At 46.5% G+C, this 14,806-nt stretch overlaps 1 protein-coding gene across 1 annotated transcript in view; it reads right to left on the reverse strand.

The window, feature by feature from the left end:
* Window positions 1–428: 428 nt before the first annotated feature.
* Window positions 429–14,806, reverse strand: part of TTC21B (tetratricopeptide repeat domain 21B) — a 265,962-nt gene continuing 251,584 nt past the window's right edge. Inside the window, exons 25-29 of the mRNA XM_075317283.1 lie at window positions 12,596–12,791; window positions 10,230–10,454; window positions 7,409–7,529; window positions 5,135–5,202; window positions 429–2,242 (exon numbers count right to left, since the gene is read on the reverse strand). Of these exons, the coding sequence (XP_075173398.1) occupies window positions 2,165–2,242; window positions 5,135–5,202; window positions 7,409–7,529; window positions 10,230–10,454; window positions 12,596–12,791 (688 nt within the window). The 3' untranslated portion in view covers window positions 429–2,164. The remainder of the gene's footprint in view (window positions 2,243–5,134; window positions 5,203–7,408; window positions 7,530–10,229; window positions 10,455–12,595; window positions 12,792–14,806) is intronic.

The raw sequence follows: 14,806 nt of genomic DNA on the forward strand, positions 1-14,806 counted from the left end.
TCAACAAGATGTATGTATGACAAATCAGAACATAATTTTGACAAGTTTTCCCCTTTAAAGGACTGCATAATATATATACTGTATATATTTTATTTTTTCTTCAAAGAGGACCTGTCTCTTGCCATAAATATGTACTTTCTTTTACCCTGCGCCTCTCCATTCCAGAGAAATAGCCCCCTTTATATATATATATATATATATATATATATATATATATATATATATACAGGATGGTTCAAGTAGATGGACAGTATGTGTAATACGGTTGTCAAACATGGTGTAAAGTGAAACTGACTCAGTTGCCCTTAGCAACCAATCAGATTCTACCTTTCATTTTCCAAAGAGTCTGTGAAGAATGAAAGGTGGAATCTGATTGGTTGCTAAGGGCAACTGTGTCAGTGTCACTTTACACCATGTTTGATAACCGTATTACACATCCTGCACACCTACTTTTAGACCACCCTGTAAATTTGCCCTTTTTAGCAAAGTGTACGTGGTCACAAACTCTTCTCTTTGGACTTTTTCATGAGTCTCCTGCACACTTTGCTTAAAAGATTAGATTACAGTATATGTATGTATGTATGTATGTATGTAAGAAGTGACCATAACTCAGGAACAGAGAGGAGCAGGAACTGAAGAAAAATGTTGTCAAATTCAGGAGAACAGATGTATTTACACCAAACAAAAACACAATTACAGATTAATGGAAAATGATGAGTCCTCTACCAGTGACACTCATCTCATTCCTCATAGACCCATCACCTGATTAGGACATTAGGCAGCGCAGCACATCCCAGAGTCTATAGTTACTATACATTGATCCAGTTTATAATTAACATATAAAAGAACAGACACATTTTCTCTTTGATTCTATTTTCGTTGACCCTTTTGGTTTTAAAAACTTAATAAAAATCATGAAAAATACTCATGATATCCTATAGCTCACATCAAAAGCCCTATTGCAAAATGTAAAAAGCAGCAATCTGATGCTGGAAGCGACAGCTCCACTTTTCCTTTTCACTTGTCCCTCCTCCCCAGTATGTTTGGGTAAAGAGGAGGAATTTAGCCTAAATGTTGTTTCCGTCTGGGACATAGCTTGCACCAATAGGGACAAGAGGTGCTACTCCACCATCGATAGGGACAAGGGGCGCTACTCCACCACCGATAGGGACAAGAGGCGCTACTCCACCACCGATAGGGACAAGAGGCGCTACTCCACCACCGATAGGGACAAGGGGCGCTACTCCACCACCGATAGGGACAAGGGGCGCTACTCCACCACCGATAGGGACAAGGGGCACTACTCCACCACCGATAGGGACAAGGGGCGCTACTCCACCATCGATAGGGACAAGGGGTGCTACTCCACTACCGATAGGGACAAGGAGTGCTACTCCACTACCGATAGGGACAAGGGGTGCTACTCCACTACCGATAGGGACAAGAGGCACTACTATTCCACCACCGATAGGGACAAGGGGAGCTAGTCCACCACCAATAGGGACAAGGGGCGCTACTCCACCATCGATAGTGACAAGAGGTGCTACTCCACCACCGATAGTGACAAGAGGTGCTACTCCACCACTGATAGGGACAAGGGGCACTATTCCACCACCGATAGGGACAAGGGGAGCTACTCCACCACCGATAGGGACAAGGGGCACTACTCCACCACCGATAGGGACAAGGTGCACTACTCCACCACTGATAAGGACAAGGGGTACTACTCCACCACCGATAGGGACCAGGGGCGCTAAGCCATGCACCTCTTGATAAACCCTTGCTTAGTCAGATTTTTGCAGGACTATTTCAGCACTCTAGAGGTAGTGGCATTCTGTTTTTCTCTTTCTTCTCGTACATTTTTAGGCTTATTACTTTTATAAATGAAACAGTACATTTCTACAGGTGACTTTGATAAAGACCTGCCATTGGTAATGTATTGAAGAGCCTGAAGGGCCTGTACATTGCACTAGAAGTCCCATAATTGAAGTGTCAGGCACAATGTAGTTGTGATGCCAAACGTCACCTACATTACAGCTGGTGGTGCCACTATGATGCTATTCTTTGCTTATACTATTCAGCAAATGATCAGATAGTTATTTTTCCAATAAATAAGTCTTGTTTAAGTCTTAATAATTCTTTCTACAAGTTTTCTAATATTTCCTCAGGTCCGCAGCGCAGCTCTGGATTTGTCAAGGATGTCTTTTCTTATTTTTGGGTAGGTTGGGTGCATTTCTAAAACCTGTGGAAAGAACACAACACGTGATAACTTTAAAAGAATACAAGTTTATTTACTCTGTAAATGTATTTTTATAAATAATTTTATTCAGCATGGAAAGTTATGAAAGTTTATTAATCACTTTATTAGGGGATTTGTCTTTATTCCTGAAAATAAAAAAAATAATGTAAGTGGAGGCCAAACCCCAGCATTTTTCCCAGCCTTCAGCTGCTCTAATATCAGAATGCACTCATTAGGAGTACAGATGATGGCAGTGATGCATCAGCATCTGTGTCCTCCTCAGAGTGTTCTGCTTAGAGCTTGTGACCGATTATATTGGAAAAGTGCTATCCATTTTCACGGATAGCATTCTATGGGGTTGTGCAAATGTCAGAGGAAAAATGTCGGTGACGTCCGATTTTAATCCGAGTGTCAGATCAAAATCGGCAACACTAGTCCATGGAACCGTGAAGAAACACTAGTCCATGGAACCGTGAAGAAACACTAGTCCATGGAACCGTGAAGAAACACTAGCCCATGGAACCGTGAAGAAACACTAGCCCATGGAACCGTGAAGAAACACTAGTCCATGGAACCGTGGAGAAACACTAGTCCATGGAACCGTGGAGAAACACTAGTCCATGGAACCGTGGAGAAACACTAGTCCATGGAACCGTGAAGAAACACTAGTCCATGGAACCGTGAAGAAACACTAGTCCATGGAACCGTGAAGAAACACTAGCCCATGGAACCGTGAAGAAACACTAGCCCATGGAAACGTGAAGAAACACTAGTCCATGGAACCGTGAAGAAACACTAGCCCATGGAACCGTGGAGAAACACTAGTCTACGGAACTGTGAAGAAACACTAGTCCATGGAACCGTGGAGAAACACTAGTCCATGGAACCGTGAAGAAACACTAGTCCATGGAACCGTGAAGTAACACTAGTCCATGGAACCGTGAAGAAACACTAGCCCATGGAACCGTGGAGAAACACTAGTCTACGGAACTGTGAAGAAACACTAGTCCATGGAACCGTGGAGAAACACTAGTCCATGGAACCGTGAAGAAACACTAGTCCATGGAACCGTTGAGAAACACTAGTCCATGGAACCGTGAAGAAACACTAGTCCATGGAACCGTGAAGAAACACTAGCCCATGGAACCGTGAAGAAACACTAGTCCATGGAACCGTGGAGAAACACCAGTCCATGGAACCATGGAGAAACACTTTTTTTTCTCTCCACCTCCAAGAAAAACTGATCCCACTCATGTCAGAGTCTGATTAGCATAATCGGACTGTTTTTGGTGGACGGTTGTGAGCACCTACCCTTATGAGAACAATCTCCAGCAGCAGCCTATCCCCAGAGTTAGTGAGAAGGTGCGGAGCGGACCCTTCCACTGCCATCATCTGTACTCTAAATGACTAATTTCAGATATCAATGCTGCTGAAGGCAAAAAAAACCCCAAAAAAATAGACTGGGAAAAAGCCAGGCTTTGAAAGTCATTTGCAATAATTATATTCTCCCAGAAAAGAAAACAAATTCCCTAATAAAGTGATTGACAAAGTTTCATAACTTTCCATGATGAAAAAATATGTTTTGTTTATCTATGTTTTTAATCATGGACACAGTTGCCCAGTGAAATTGTCTAATGCTAGAAAACTAATGCTAGAGGTTATTGTTCAGCTTCTCAAAAGACTCTGAAATAACAGAAAGTGCTAAAATAATAAATGTTTGCAAACCAAAGCGGAATCAATAATAACTGCAGCTTTTGCAACTCCACCAACAGAGGAATAAAACAGTCACAATAATCCCAAAAATAATAGCCAAAACTTTTTTTTAATGGCAAAAAAAAATTATGAAGTGTGGGCCATAAACTTAAAGGGATTGTCCACTACTCTTTCCCAGTCGCCTTGTTCGCCCCTGTAAAAATAAATAAGTCTATACTAACCTCAGGTGCATCTGTGGTTCCAATGATGTCTAAAGCTGCGTTCCCGGGGCCCTTGTGACATTGTTATGACACATGAGCCCCGCGACCAATCAGTGCCGGCTTTCTTCTCCCCGCCTTTGGACGTTTGAGCGGGAAGATAGTCAGCGCTTAAATCCTGCTCAAATGTCCGAAGTCGGGGAGACAGACCCCGGGCACTGATTAGTAGCGTAGTTCATGTGTCATAACAATGCCATGTGGGCCCTGGGAAGTAGACATCACGGGAACCGCGGCCGCACTAGAAGTGAGTATAGGCTTATTTATGTTTATTTGGCGCTCAAGGGAAATGAGTAGGGGTTGTCCAAGTAGTGGACAATCCCTTTAAGTTTATGGCCAACACTTCATAATCAGTTTAAGATAGTTTACGTCATAAAAGATTGAGTGAATGGACATCCCCTTTAAATGATAAAAATCAGGCTACCTATAGCTACCACTAGAGGGAGCTCACTGCACACAGCGGTGTCAGTTTAGTACAGTAAGCGCCCTTTAGTGGTGCTATCAGAATAAAATAAAACCCACCAGAAAATTTACAAAAAACACAAAAGGAATCATTTATAATAATAAACCAGAGATGGATGCAGCCATCAGAAGGTTTACTGGTTGGTCGTAAGACTCCATACTCTAGTTGGATCTTCTAAATGAGAACTAGTACCCCGTGGAGCTGTGCCAACCAGCTGGTACCCTAGTCTATACTGACGAGAAGACCCCTAAAAAGCTGTCTGCAGACGGCGTCTTGGTTTAGGTGACCCCTCTGGTAATGTGTATGGGTCAGACAATGACTTATGGGTCGTAGAGAGCAGATTTATATAATAAAGTGATTATCATATCCTGTGCTGCCCTCAAATATTCTGCAGAAATAGCGGCCATTGCACCCCATCGCGGTGCCTGTACCATTATACCTGCATACATCTAAAAGTGATCTTACCTTATGGCAAACATCAATGGCATCGACATATCTCTTTGCCTTCAGATAGTTAAAAGCCAGTTTGTACCCTACAAACAAAAAGTTGAAATATGATGAATATAGCGCAAAGTAATATCCAACAACAATCTGAAGTACTAACACCAAGGAGATCCCCACAAGAGTCATCAAACAGAAGCAAAGGCCAAAGGGCGGCATCTATCAACAGACTGAATGTATTCCTCTTATCACTCCCCAATGGACATGTCTCTATGTGCTTTCCAACTTCTCTTCAGCCTATTTTCTCTGCCCTCCCCAAGATACTACTTCCTCCCCTCTCCACTGCAGATCTATCTACAACTCCCTTCTCATTTGCGATCTCTAACACTGAGAGGAGGAAGGACGGAGCTCAGTAGGAAGGAGCACAGTAAAATGGAGCACAGTAGGACGGAGAACAGTAGGAGGGAGCCCAGTAGGACGGAGCCCAGTAGGAGGGAGCACAGTAGGAGGGAGTCCAGTAGGAGGGAGCCCAGTAGGAGGGAGCCCAGTAGGAGGGAGCACAGTAGGAGGGAGCACAGTAGGAGGGAGCCTAGTAGGAGGGAGCACAGTAGGAGGGAGCACAGTAGGAGGGAGCACAGTAGGAGGGAGCACAGTAGGAGGGAGCACAGTAGGAGGGAGCACAGTAAGAGGGAGCACAGTAGGAGGGAGCACAGTAGGAGGGAGCACAGTAGGACGGAGCACAGTAGGAGGGAGCACAGTAGGAGGGAGCACAGTAGGAGGGAGCACAGTAGGAGGGAGCACAGTAGGAGGGAGCACAGTAGGAGGGAGCACAGTAGGAGGGAGCAGAGTAGGACGGAGCACAGTAGGACGGAGCACAGTAGGAGGGAGCACAGTAGGAGGGAGCACAGTAGGAGGGAGCACAGTAGGAGAGCGCACAGTAGGAGGGAGCACAGTAGGAGGGAGCACAGTAGGAGGGAGCACAGTAGGAGGGAGCACAGTAGGAGCGAGCACAGTAGGAGGGAGCACAGTAGGACGGAGCACAGTAGGACGGAGCACAGTAGGACGGAGCACGGTAGGACGGAGCATGGTAGCAGCGGTGACTGATTTGAAATTTGATTTTTGCAAAAGTACCAAGATAAAGGACTTGAAGACACTCTGCAGCAGAATGATAATCTTCATAACAACATGTTCTAATTAGAGACTTGCTTAAAGGGGGCCAACCATCAGGATTTTCATATATAAAGCCGGTGCTATACTGGTGCTGGGATGCTGAGTGTAAGCATAGCTTATGTTCAGAGATTGGATGTTTTATTTCAGAAATATGTGCAAGTAAAGTTGCAGCAATGCACTGCTATTTGATTGACAGGTGCATCAGGAAGGGAATATATAGCTCAAATTTTGCAATCTATTCTTGCCCCTGTCTGCCTGCGCCGGAATTAACATCTATGGTGGTGACAAGGGGGGAGGGGGGGGGAGGCCAGGCAGCAGACAGAGGTGGGAATACATAGCAAAACCCGATCCACATATTCCCTTCCTCTTGCACCTGTCAATCAAATAGCAGTGCATTGCTGGAACTTTACTTTCACATATTTCTGAAATAAAACCTCCAATCTCTGAACAAAATGTATGGTTACATTCAGCCTCCTAGTGGCAGTATAGCACTGGCTTTACTTTATATATGAAAATCCTGCTGACTGCTTCCCTTTAACTCAGCAATTAGAACACAAACAATAGAAAAAAAATCTGCAAGGTATACATTGCATTTAAAGTTAAAACGGTTGTACATCTCTGGGAACATTTTTTTTTCATTTAAATGCTAATATTTGGGACTAAAAATAAATTTTGCGATTTGGTTTTATGATTAATTTTACACTTGTTTGTGTTGCACAATCAACTCTCCCATTGCACCATCAGGACAAGCTCACTGATAAATTCTCATTTAACTCCTTTTTTAGCCATCAATAGTCAGTGCTACAGAGGCTATAAAAGGCAAACGGTGCAAAAGTTTTAATGAAGCCCAATTTCAAAAATGATTTTTAGCCAAAAATACATGCATTTAAGTTAGAAAAAAAAAAAATTGTACACAAGGGAGGACAAACCCTTCAATACACCAATGTTAAAAGCTCATCTGTTAGTATTGTACCGTTGCGTACATAAAGGCGCATTCATCCCTTGTAATTCTAGGGTATTCTCTTTGTTGGAAGCCCTGGAGTGCACCGGACCACCCTCCCAGAATACTATTACTTATTCCCTCCCGTTCCACAGTCCGTGTTCTCCTGCAATGTCATTCCTCCTTACCAACGGTGGGGTTGGTTTGGTTCCCGTATTTCCAGGCCAGTTCATAGTTGCTGGCAGCATCTTTATACGCCTGTTCTTTTTCCATGATGTAGCCGCTGTATTCATACGCCTTGCAGCAGGACTGGAATAAGAGCGTGGCGGGTTGAGAACAAAGGTTACATTAAAGCCTGTTGTTTCTATAATTACTAGAATTTGACGTGCCGCGCCGCTATAACTGTACATTCAGCTTATATTATAGTGAGATTCCTGTATGATGGCATCTGAGAAGACACAAATACACATCTGGTGAATGTTTCCAGCCCAGAACTGCGCGATCATCGGGAATTACAGACCAGATCCAGAAGACAACGCAGAGACCACCAATTATCAGATTTCCCCTTAAAGAGATAGTAGGATATTTTGCTTTTGTTTGACTAAAGGCGGCGTCACACGCTACAATATATCGGGCGATATATCGTCGGGGTCACGTCGTTAGTGACGCACATCCGGCATTGTTAGAGATGACGCAGCTACGAGCGACTGTGAACGAGCAAAAATACTCACCTTATCGTTGCTCGTTGACACGTCACTCATTTTCATAAAGTCGGTCACATTGCTGGATGCAGGTTGTTCGTCGTTCCCGGGGCAGCACACATCGCTCCATGTGACAACGCAGGAACGACGAACACAGCTTACCTGCGTCCCGCCGGCAATGCGGAAGGAAGTAGGTGGGCGGGATGTTACGTCCCGCTCATCTCCGCCCCTCTGCTTCTATTAGGCGGCCGCTGTGTGACGTCGCTGTGACGCCGAACGTCCCTCCCCCTTCAGGAAGTGGATGTTCGCCGCCCACAGCGAGGTCGCCCGTGAGGTAAGTACGTGTGACAGGGGTTAACGATTTTGTGTGACATGGGCAACAAATTGTCGCACAAACGACGGGGGCAGTTGTGATCACTTATGCGATCGCACGATATATCGTCCTGTGTGACGGGGCCTTTAGAATTCTGCTGATTCAGATACTCTGATAATCCATCATAACTGCAGGATAAATGTGATTTCCACAATATATGACGACCGAGGATTCAAAAACAACGATAGGTTTTGTGTTAACATTTTATGTTCTCTACAGTCGGATAAGGGCCTATGGACTTAGGTGGACCCGTAGAAGTGCTGTTCAGCACGAAATGGCCATCGGCCTGTCCTGAGGGGACCCGCACCCAGCTCTCCTCCCGCTTTTTAACTGCACCCTTGGAATAAATAAAGAACATTTCTTCTGGAGCCTGATGGTATGTGCCGTTGTTTCCCTACTCTTTTGATGGCAATACTGATAGTGGCATTTGAGGGGTAAAGGTGCCAGGATCGGGGAGAACACCAATCCTAATAAATAAAGCAGAAGCTATGTATATCCACTGGAGTTCTGCAGCTAATGACACAGGTACTATGTGGATTACATGGTTTATATATCAGTCATGGAGAACAAAGTGACCTATACTCATGACGGCTATATATATATATAGTACAGACCAAAAGTTTGGACACACCTTCTCATCTCTAGAACAACTATTAAGAGGAGACTTTGTGCAGCAGACATTCATGGTAACATAGCTGCTAGGAAACCACTGCTAAGGACAGGCAACAAGCAGAAGAGACTTGTTTGGGCTAGAACACAAGGAATGGACATTAGACCAGTGGAAATCTGTTATTTGGTCTGATGAGTCCAAATTTGAGATCTTTGGATCCAAGCACCATGTCTTTGTAGAAAAGGTGAACGGATGGACTCTACATGCCTGGTTACCACCGTGAAGCATGGAGGAGGAGGTGTGATGGTGTGGGGGTGCTTTGCTGGTGACACTGTTGGGGATTTATTCAAAATTGAAGGCATTCAGAACCAGCATGGCTACCATAGCATCTTGCAGGGCGTGCTATTCTATTTGATTTGTGTTTAGTTGGACCATCATTTATTTTTCAACAGGATAATGACCCCAAACACACCTCCAGGCTGTGTAAGGGCTATTTGACTAAGAAGGAGAGTGATGGGGTGCTACGCTAGATGACCTGGTCTCCACAGTCACCAGACCTGAACCCAATCGAGATGGTTTGGGGTGAGCTGGACCGCAAAGTGAAGGCAAAAGGGCCAACAAGTGCTAAGCATCTCTGGGAACTCCTTCAAGACTGTTGGAAAACCATTTCCGGTGACTACCTCTTGAAGCTCATCATGAGAATACCAAGAGTGTGCAAAGCAGTAATCAAAGCAAAAGGTGGCTACTTTGCAATATTTTTGCATGATTAACATTAACCTACCCACATGTTGTTGATAAACTCCTGCATAAGTGTGAACCACAAAAAAAAAAAGTTAAATACGGGAGGAGTGTCGTAGCTGTAATACATTCTGCTCTCATGCTGACTGAGGGCTGACAAGGGTCTGACAATCCCAGAATATTTGGCCAGGATTAGTGCGGATAATATGGAGCATCACATCCACTGAATACAGATGAGCTTCTCTCCGGAGCTGGAATCTGTGTATGAATGAGCAGAAGTCGGTGCCGCACTCTATTGTCAGGGTAATTGCTTCTGGAAAGGGAACATTAGAAGCCCTTAGAGGATTCTTCTTCCCTCCGATAAAAGGTATTTTTCTGATAATGCTAGCTAGAGTCAATTATGAGAAAACCTAATTTTTATTACAATTATGAACATGGGAATGAGTTGTACAGTTCCCTTAAATGCATTTTAACAATCCGCAGCAATTTAAGCAAGATGAAGATTATTTAACTAGTAAGTGGAAAACGCAAAAGGACAAGCCGAGTGGTGCATCCGCCCGCCCCACTCCCCTCGCCCTCATACACACCCGGTTATGCCGGAGGCAGCGTTTCAGCAGCTCGCCCGCCATGTCGTATTTTCCCGACTGAATGTAAATGTCGGCCAGCAGCAACAGACTCTTTTCAAACTCCTCTGCGTCCGACGGGTTCCAGTTCATCTTGGAAATCCTTTTCAGCTGGTTCCTCGCCCGAGGGGTTTGCTTTAATATCATGTAAGCTGTGGCCATACCCAGAAGAGCAGGCATGTGGTCCTTCTGGGGGAAGAGAAAAGAAACGCATTACTAAAGACTTGAATGATACAGTTAAAATTGGTTTATTGGAAATCGCTTTGTCTGGAAATCTTTGTAGTTTGCAACAATGGCCGATCCACAGGAATCTACCTGATGCCAGTAGGAGATGAATTCCTGGCATCCCTGGCAGGCAGGGTCAATGACGGACATAAATGTCATTGGCCAGGAATACCCATTAGGCCTAAGGCACACGGCATGAAAATCAGTGCGAGTGGAGTGCGATAAAAAAACTGCATTCCACTCGGACCAATATTAGCCTGTGTGTCAGCACACATGAGCACCTAATCGGACCGAGAAAACAGTCGCAGCATGCTGTGGGTGCAATGCGATCCTGTTTTCTCTCGCACCCATTCAAGTCTATGGGGCGAGAGAAAGATCGCACTGCACTCGTGGTACACCAGTGTACCGCGAGTGCAGGGCGAGTATGGCAATAGCCGGCTACGGAGGAGAGAGGGAGATAAAGCCTTCCCTCCCTTCCTCAGTGCCGGCCCACCCCTCCTCAGTGCCGGCCCACCCCTCCTCAGTGCCGGCCCACCCCTCCTCTGTGCCGGCCCACCCCTCCTCTGTGCCGGCCCACCCCTCCTCCGTGCCGGCCCACCCCTCCTCCGTGCCGGCCCACCCCTCCTCCGTGCCGGCCCATCCCTCCTCCGTGCCGGCCCATCCCTCCTCCGTGCCGGCCCATCCCTCCTCCGTGCCGGCCCACCCCTCCTCCGTGCCGGCCCACCCCTCCTCCGTGCCGGCCCACCCCTCCTCCGTGCCGGCCCACCCCTCCTCAGTGCCGGACCACCCCTCCTCAGTGCCGGCCAACCCCTCCTCAGTGCCGGCCCACCCCTCCTCTGTGCCGGCCCACCCCTCCTCTGTGCCGGCCCACCCCTCCTCTGTGCCGGCCCGCCCCCCGCAGCTGAGGTCTGCTCGCACGATCGGACCTCAGTCGCAGTGACACTCGCCTCTGCTGTATTACCAGCATGAGCTGAGTGTTGCGAGGGGATCGCTGTAATCACTGTGTGGCCCCAGCCTAATTGTCAGTCTCAGCGATGAAGACTAGAAGATGACAGCCATGGAGGCTGTAGAGTCACGCGCCTACAACGAGGGGTTGGAAGAGGCGCTTACTCGATAGTTAGCAAAGGGATATTCCCACTGGTGGAGGTTTTGATATTTGGATCCACCACAACTAAGGCCGCTTTCACACTGCGGTCCTCTTCCCATTCAGTGATCCTGTTGGAGCTTCAGTCCGAACCTCAGGAAAATGGGATTTGGATGCATGCGCCGACGGGACCACTGATTACACTGGTGCAGTCTGAGTAACCGTGTGATCTGTCATGCACTATTTTTGGGCGTCTAAGTAGTAGACTATGTCTGGGTGTCCGCTTCCAGTAAGAGTATACCTCGAAAATGGTGCACAACAGAGCACACGGTGACTTTGTCTGCACCATAATAGTCAGTGGCCCCATTGGCGCATACGTCTGATTCCTGTTTTGCGGGGGATTTGGACGAAGGTATCGACAGGACCACTGAACGGGGAGAGGAATGCAGTGTGAAAGCGGCCTAATCTCTTAAATAAAAAAAAAAGGGGATGTTAGGGGAGACCGTCGCACAGATGGTATGGGAGGCCGCCGCAGAGGTGGTATGGGAGGCCGCCGCAGAGGTGGTATGGGAGGCTGCCGCACAGGTGGTATGGGAGGCCGCCGCACAGATGGTATGGGAGGCCGCCGCACAGATGGTATGGGAGGCCGCCGCACAGATGGTATGGGAGGCCGCCGCACAGATGGTATGGGAGGCCGCCGCACAGATTGTATGGGAGGCCTCCGCACAGATGGTATGGGAGGACTCCGCACACACTGTATGGGAGGCCGCTGCACAGGTGGTATGGGAGGCCGCCGCACAGATGGTATGGGAGGCCGCCGCACAGATTGTATGGGAGGCCTCCGCACAGATGGTATGGGAGGACTCCGCACACACTGTATGGGAGGCCGCCGCACAGGTGGTATGGGAGGCCGCAGCACAGATGGTATGGGAGGCCGCCGCACAGATGGTATGGGAGGCCGGTGCGGTGCATCTACAGCATTAGCCTTTCTATACAGATTTGCGTGCAGATTTCACGTCACCTCGGCAGCTGCCACTTCGGTAAATACGTTCAGGGCTCGCTCTACATTGGCTTTTTGTTTAGTCGCCATCAGGCAATAGTTCTCCATGATCCGGAGCTGGATGTGACCCTGGAGGGTCTGCGGCTTCAGTTCTTTCAGAAGCTTCTCGGCCGTTCTCACAGCGAGTTGCACAGATTCCTGCTTCTCAGTGGAATTCCTGCAAGAAGAACAAAAATCGTCAGTTCTCCGGCAGATGGAGGACGCTGGGTAATATAACCATACATCGCCATGGTATGTTACACTATAAAATTTACTAAATCTCTCCAGGTAAGTTTTGTGATGAGATCTTCCACCATTTTTGCGGAGTCTCTCTGAATAAATTCTGCCTCATCAATGTCTTTTTTGTAAAGGAGATCTCCAGACTTGCCGGGTCTCACTACAGCTCTATACGCTCTCCTCCTACTGATTATTCCTACAGCTGCGCAAACAATTAAACTGATCCTTCCGATCACTGACTCAAACTGAAGCCATCAAAACCCACACCCAGGCATATAAGCCCTATAAGGCTATGTGCCCACGCTAGAATGTCCCTGCGGATTTTTTTGCCTGAAAATCCGCGACTTTCGCGGCAAATCCGCACCCGCGGATTTGCCGCGGATTTTGATGCGGATTTTTTTTTTTTTTTTTTCCCCATTCAAAGCCAAAAATCCGCACCAAATCTGCACCAAACAATTGACATGCTGCAGATTTTTCCGGATCAAAATCCGCGGCAAATCCGCCGCGGAAAAATCCGCAGCATGGGCACAGCATTTCCAAAATGCCATTGAAATGGCTTGGAAGTGCTGCTGCTGCAGATTTTCGGCAAATCCGCGGTAAATCCGCGGCAAAATCCGCGGTAAATCCGCGGTAAATCCTGTAGCGTGGGCACATAGCCTAACACTTTTGTGGTGTTGACAAAAAAGAGCGAACCTATACCAAATCTTCACAAACAGAATATTGAGGGGAAGGAGGTGAGAAAAGCAAAGCAAGAAAATAGGCAAAATGAAACACAGAAAGAATACACTGCTACTCTCCAGTAAGTGTTTTGTCTCACCCCAGAGCTAGATTACCAGATACACTGCTCAGTACTGCTGTGTAAAGGCCTCCATACGGCTGCTGCTTCTGAAAATGAGCTACGTAGACACGAGAGAGCAAGAATCCCTCATTTTTCTAGCTATGTCGTCTCATTCAGAGCAGACAGTCTTCAGCCACTAGCTCAGAGACAACTGAAAGTTACAGATAAAGCCTGCAGAGAAAACTGGTGATAAATATAGGATACAAGCCTTATATTGGCCAGAAATAGCATCTTCATTCATGCCACCTATTCTGAAAACTCATAGACTGGTGAGGTTTTAAAAGGAATCTGTCAACAAGACTTCACTCCTTCCTGCTTCACAACCCCCCCACCCCCTATATACAGTATATGTCCATATAGCTCTTTCAAAGACAAGCCCAGCAATACCTTTACATGACAACCCATTCCTTCATTACTGAAAAATCAGTGTTTTAATTGATATGCAAATGAGGCTGAAGAGCTATTTGTAGATCTGAAGCCTCTGTCACTCCAGCTCTATTCACCACCCAGCACCAGCTCCTTCTGCCTGACTGACAGCCTCTATGCTGTGTGACTTTGTTGTATGACTTCAGGCAAAGGCGCTGTCAGTCAAAGGATTAGGCAGCTCTGGATGGGGAATAGAGCTGTAGTGACAGAGGCTGCAGATCTACCACAGTCCTTCAGCCTTTTTTGCATATCAATTCAAATGCTGATTTCTCAGCAGCGGTGGAACGGACCGGCCGTGTAAAGGTATTGCTGGACTTGTCTTTGGAAAACCTACATGCGCTTTTTAATAATTTGAAATGTGAAATTCTGGTGACAGATTCCCTTTAAGTCACATGAAAACACACAAAACTCTCCACAGATTAAGATACATTTTCCAATGTGCAAGTTCATCTGCAATATCAGCCTCCAAACATGTGAACTGAAGGGTATGGGCACAATCACACACAAGATTTTCCTGCACATTTCAGTGTGGAATCAGCACCAAAGTTCCAGCTAAATCCATCCATTATTTGTGTCCCATTGATTTTAATGGGAAGTCTCCATGGTAATACATAGAACACAGATTTTTCCAATGGGGTTTGTCATTCATGCCACTTGATATTGTTTACAAGTTGAAAATACTTCAGAATTTA

Source organism: Anomaloglossus baeobatrachus, chromosome 7 (assembly GCF_048569485.1).
Source record: "Anomaloglossus baeobatrachus isolate aAnoBae1 chromosome 7, aAnoBae1.hap1, whole genome shotgun sequence".
NCBI lineage: Eukaryota > Metazoa > Chordata > Amphibia > Anura > Aromobatidae > Anomaloglossus > Anomaloglossus baeobatrachus.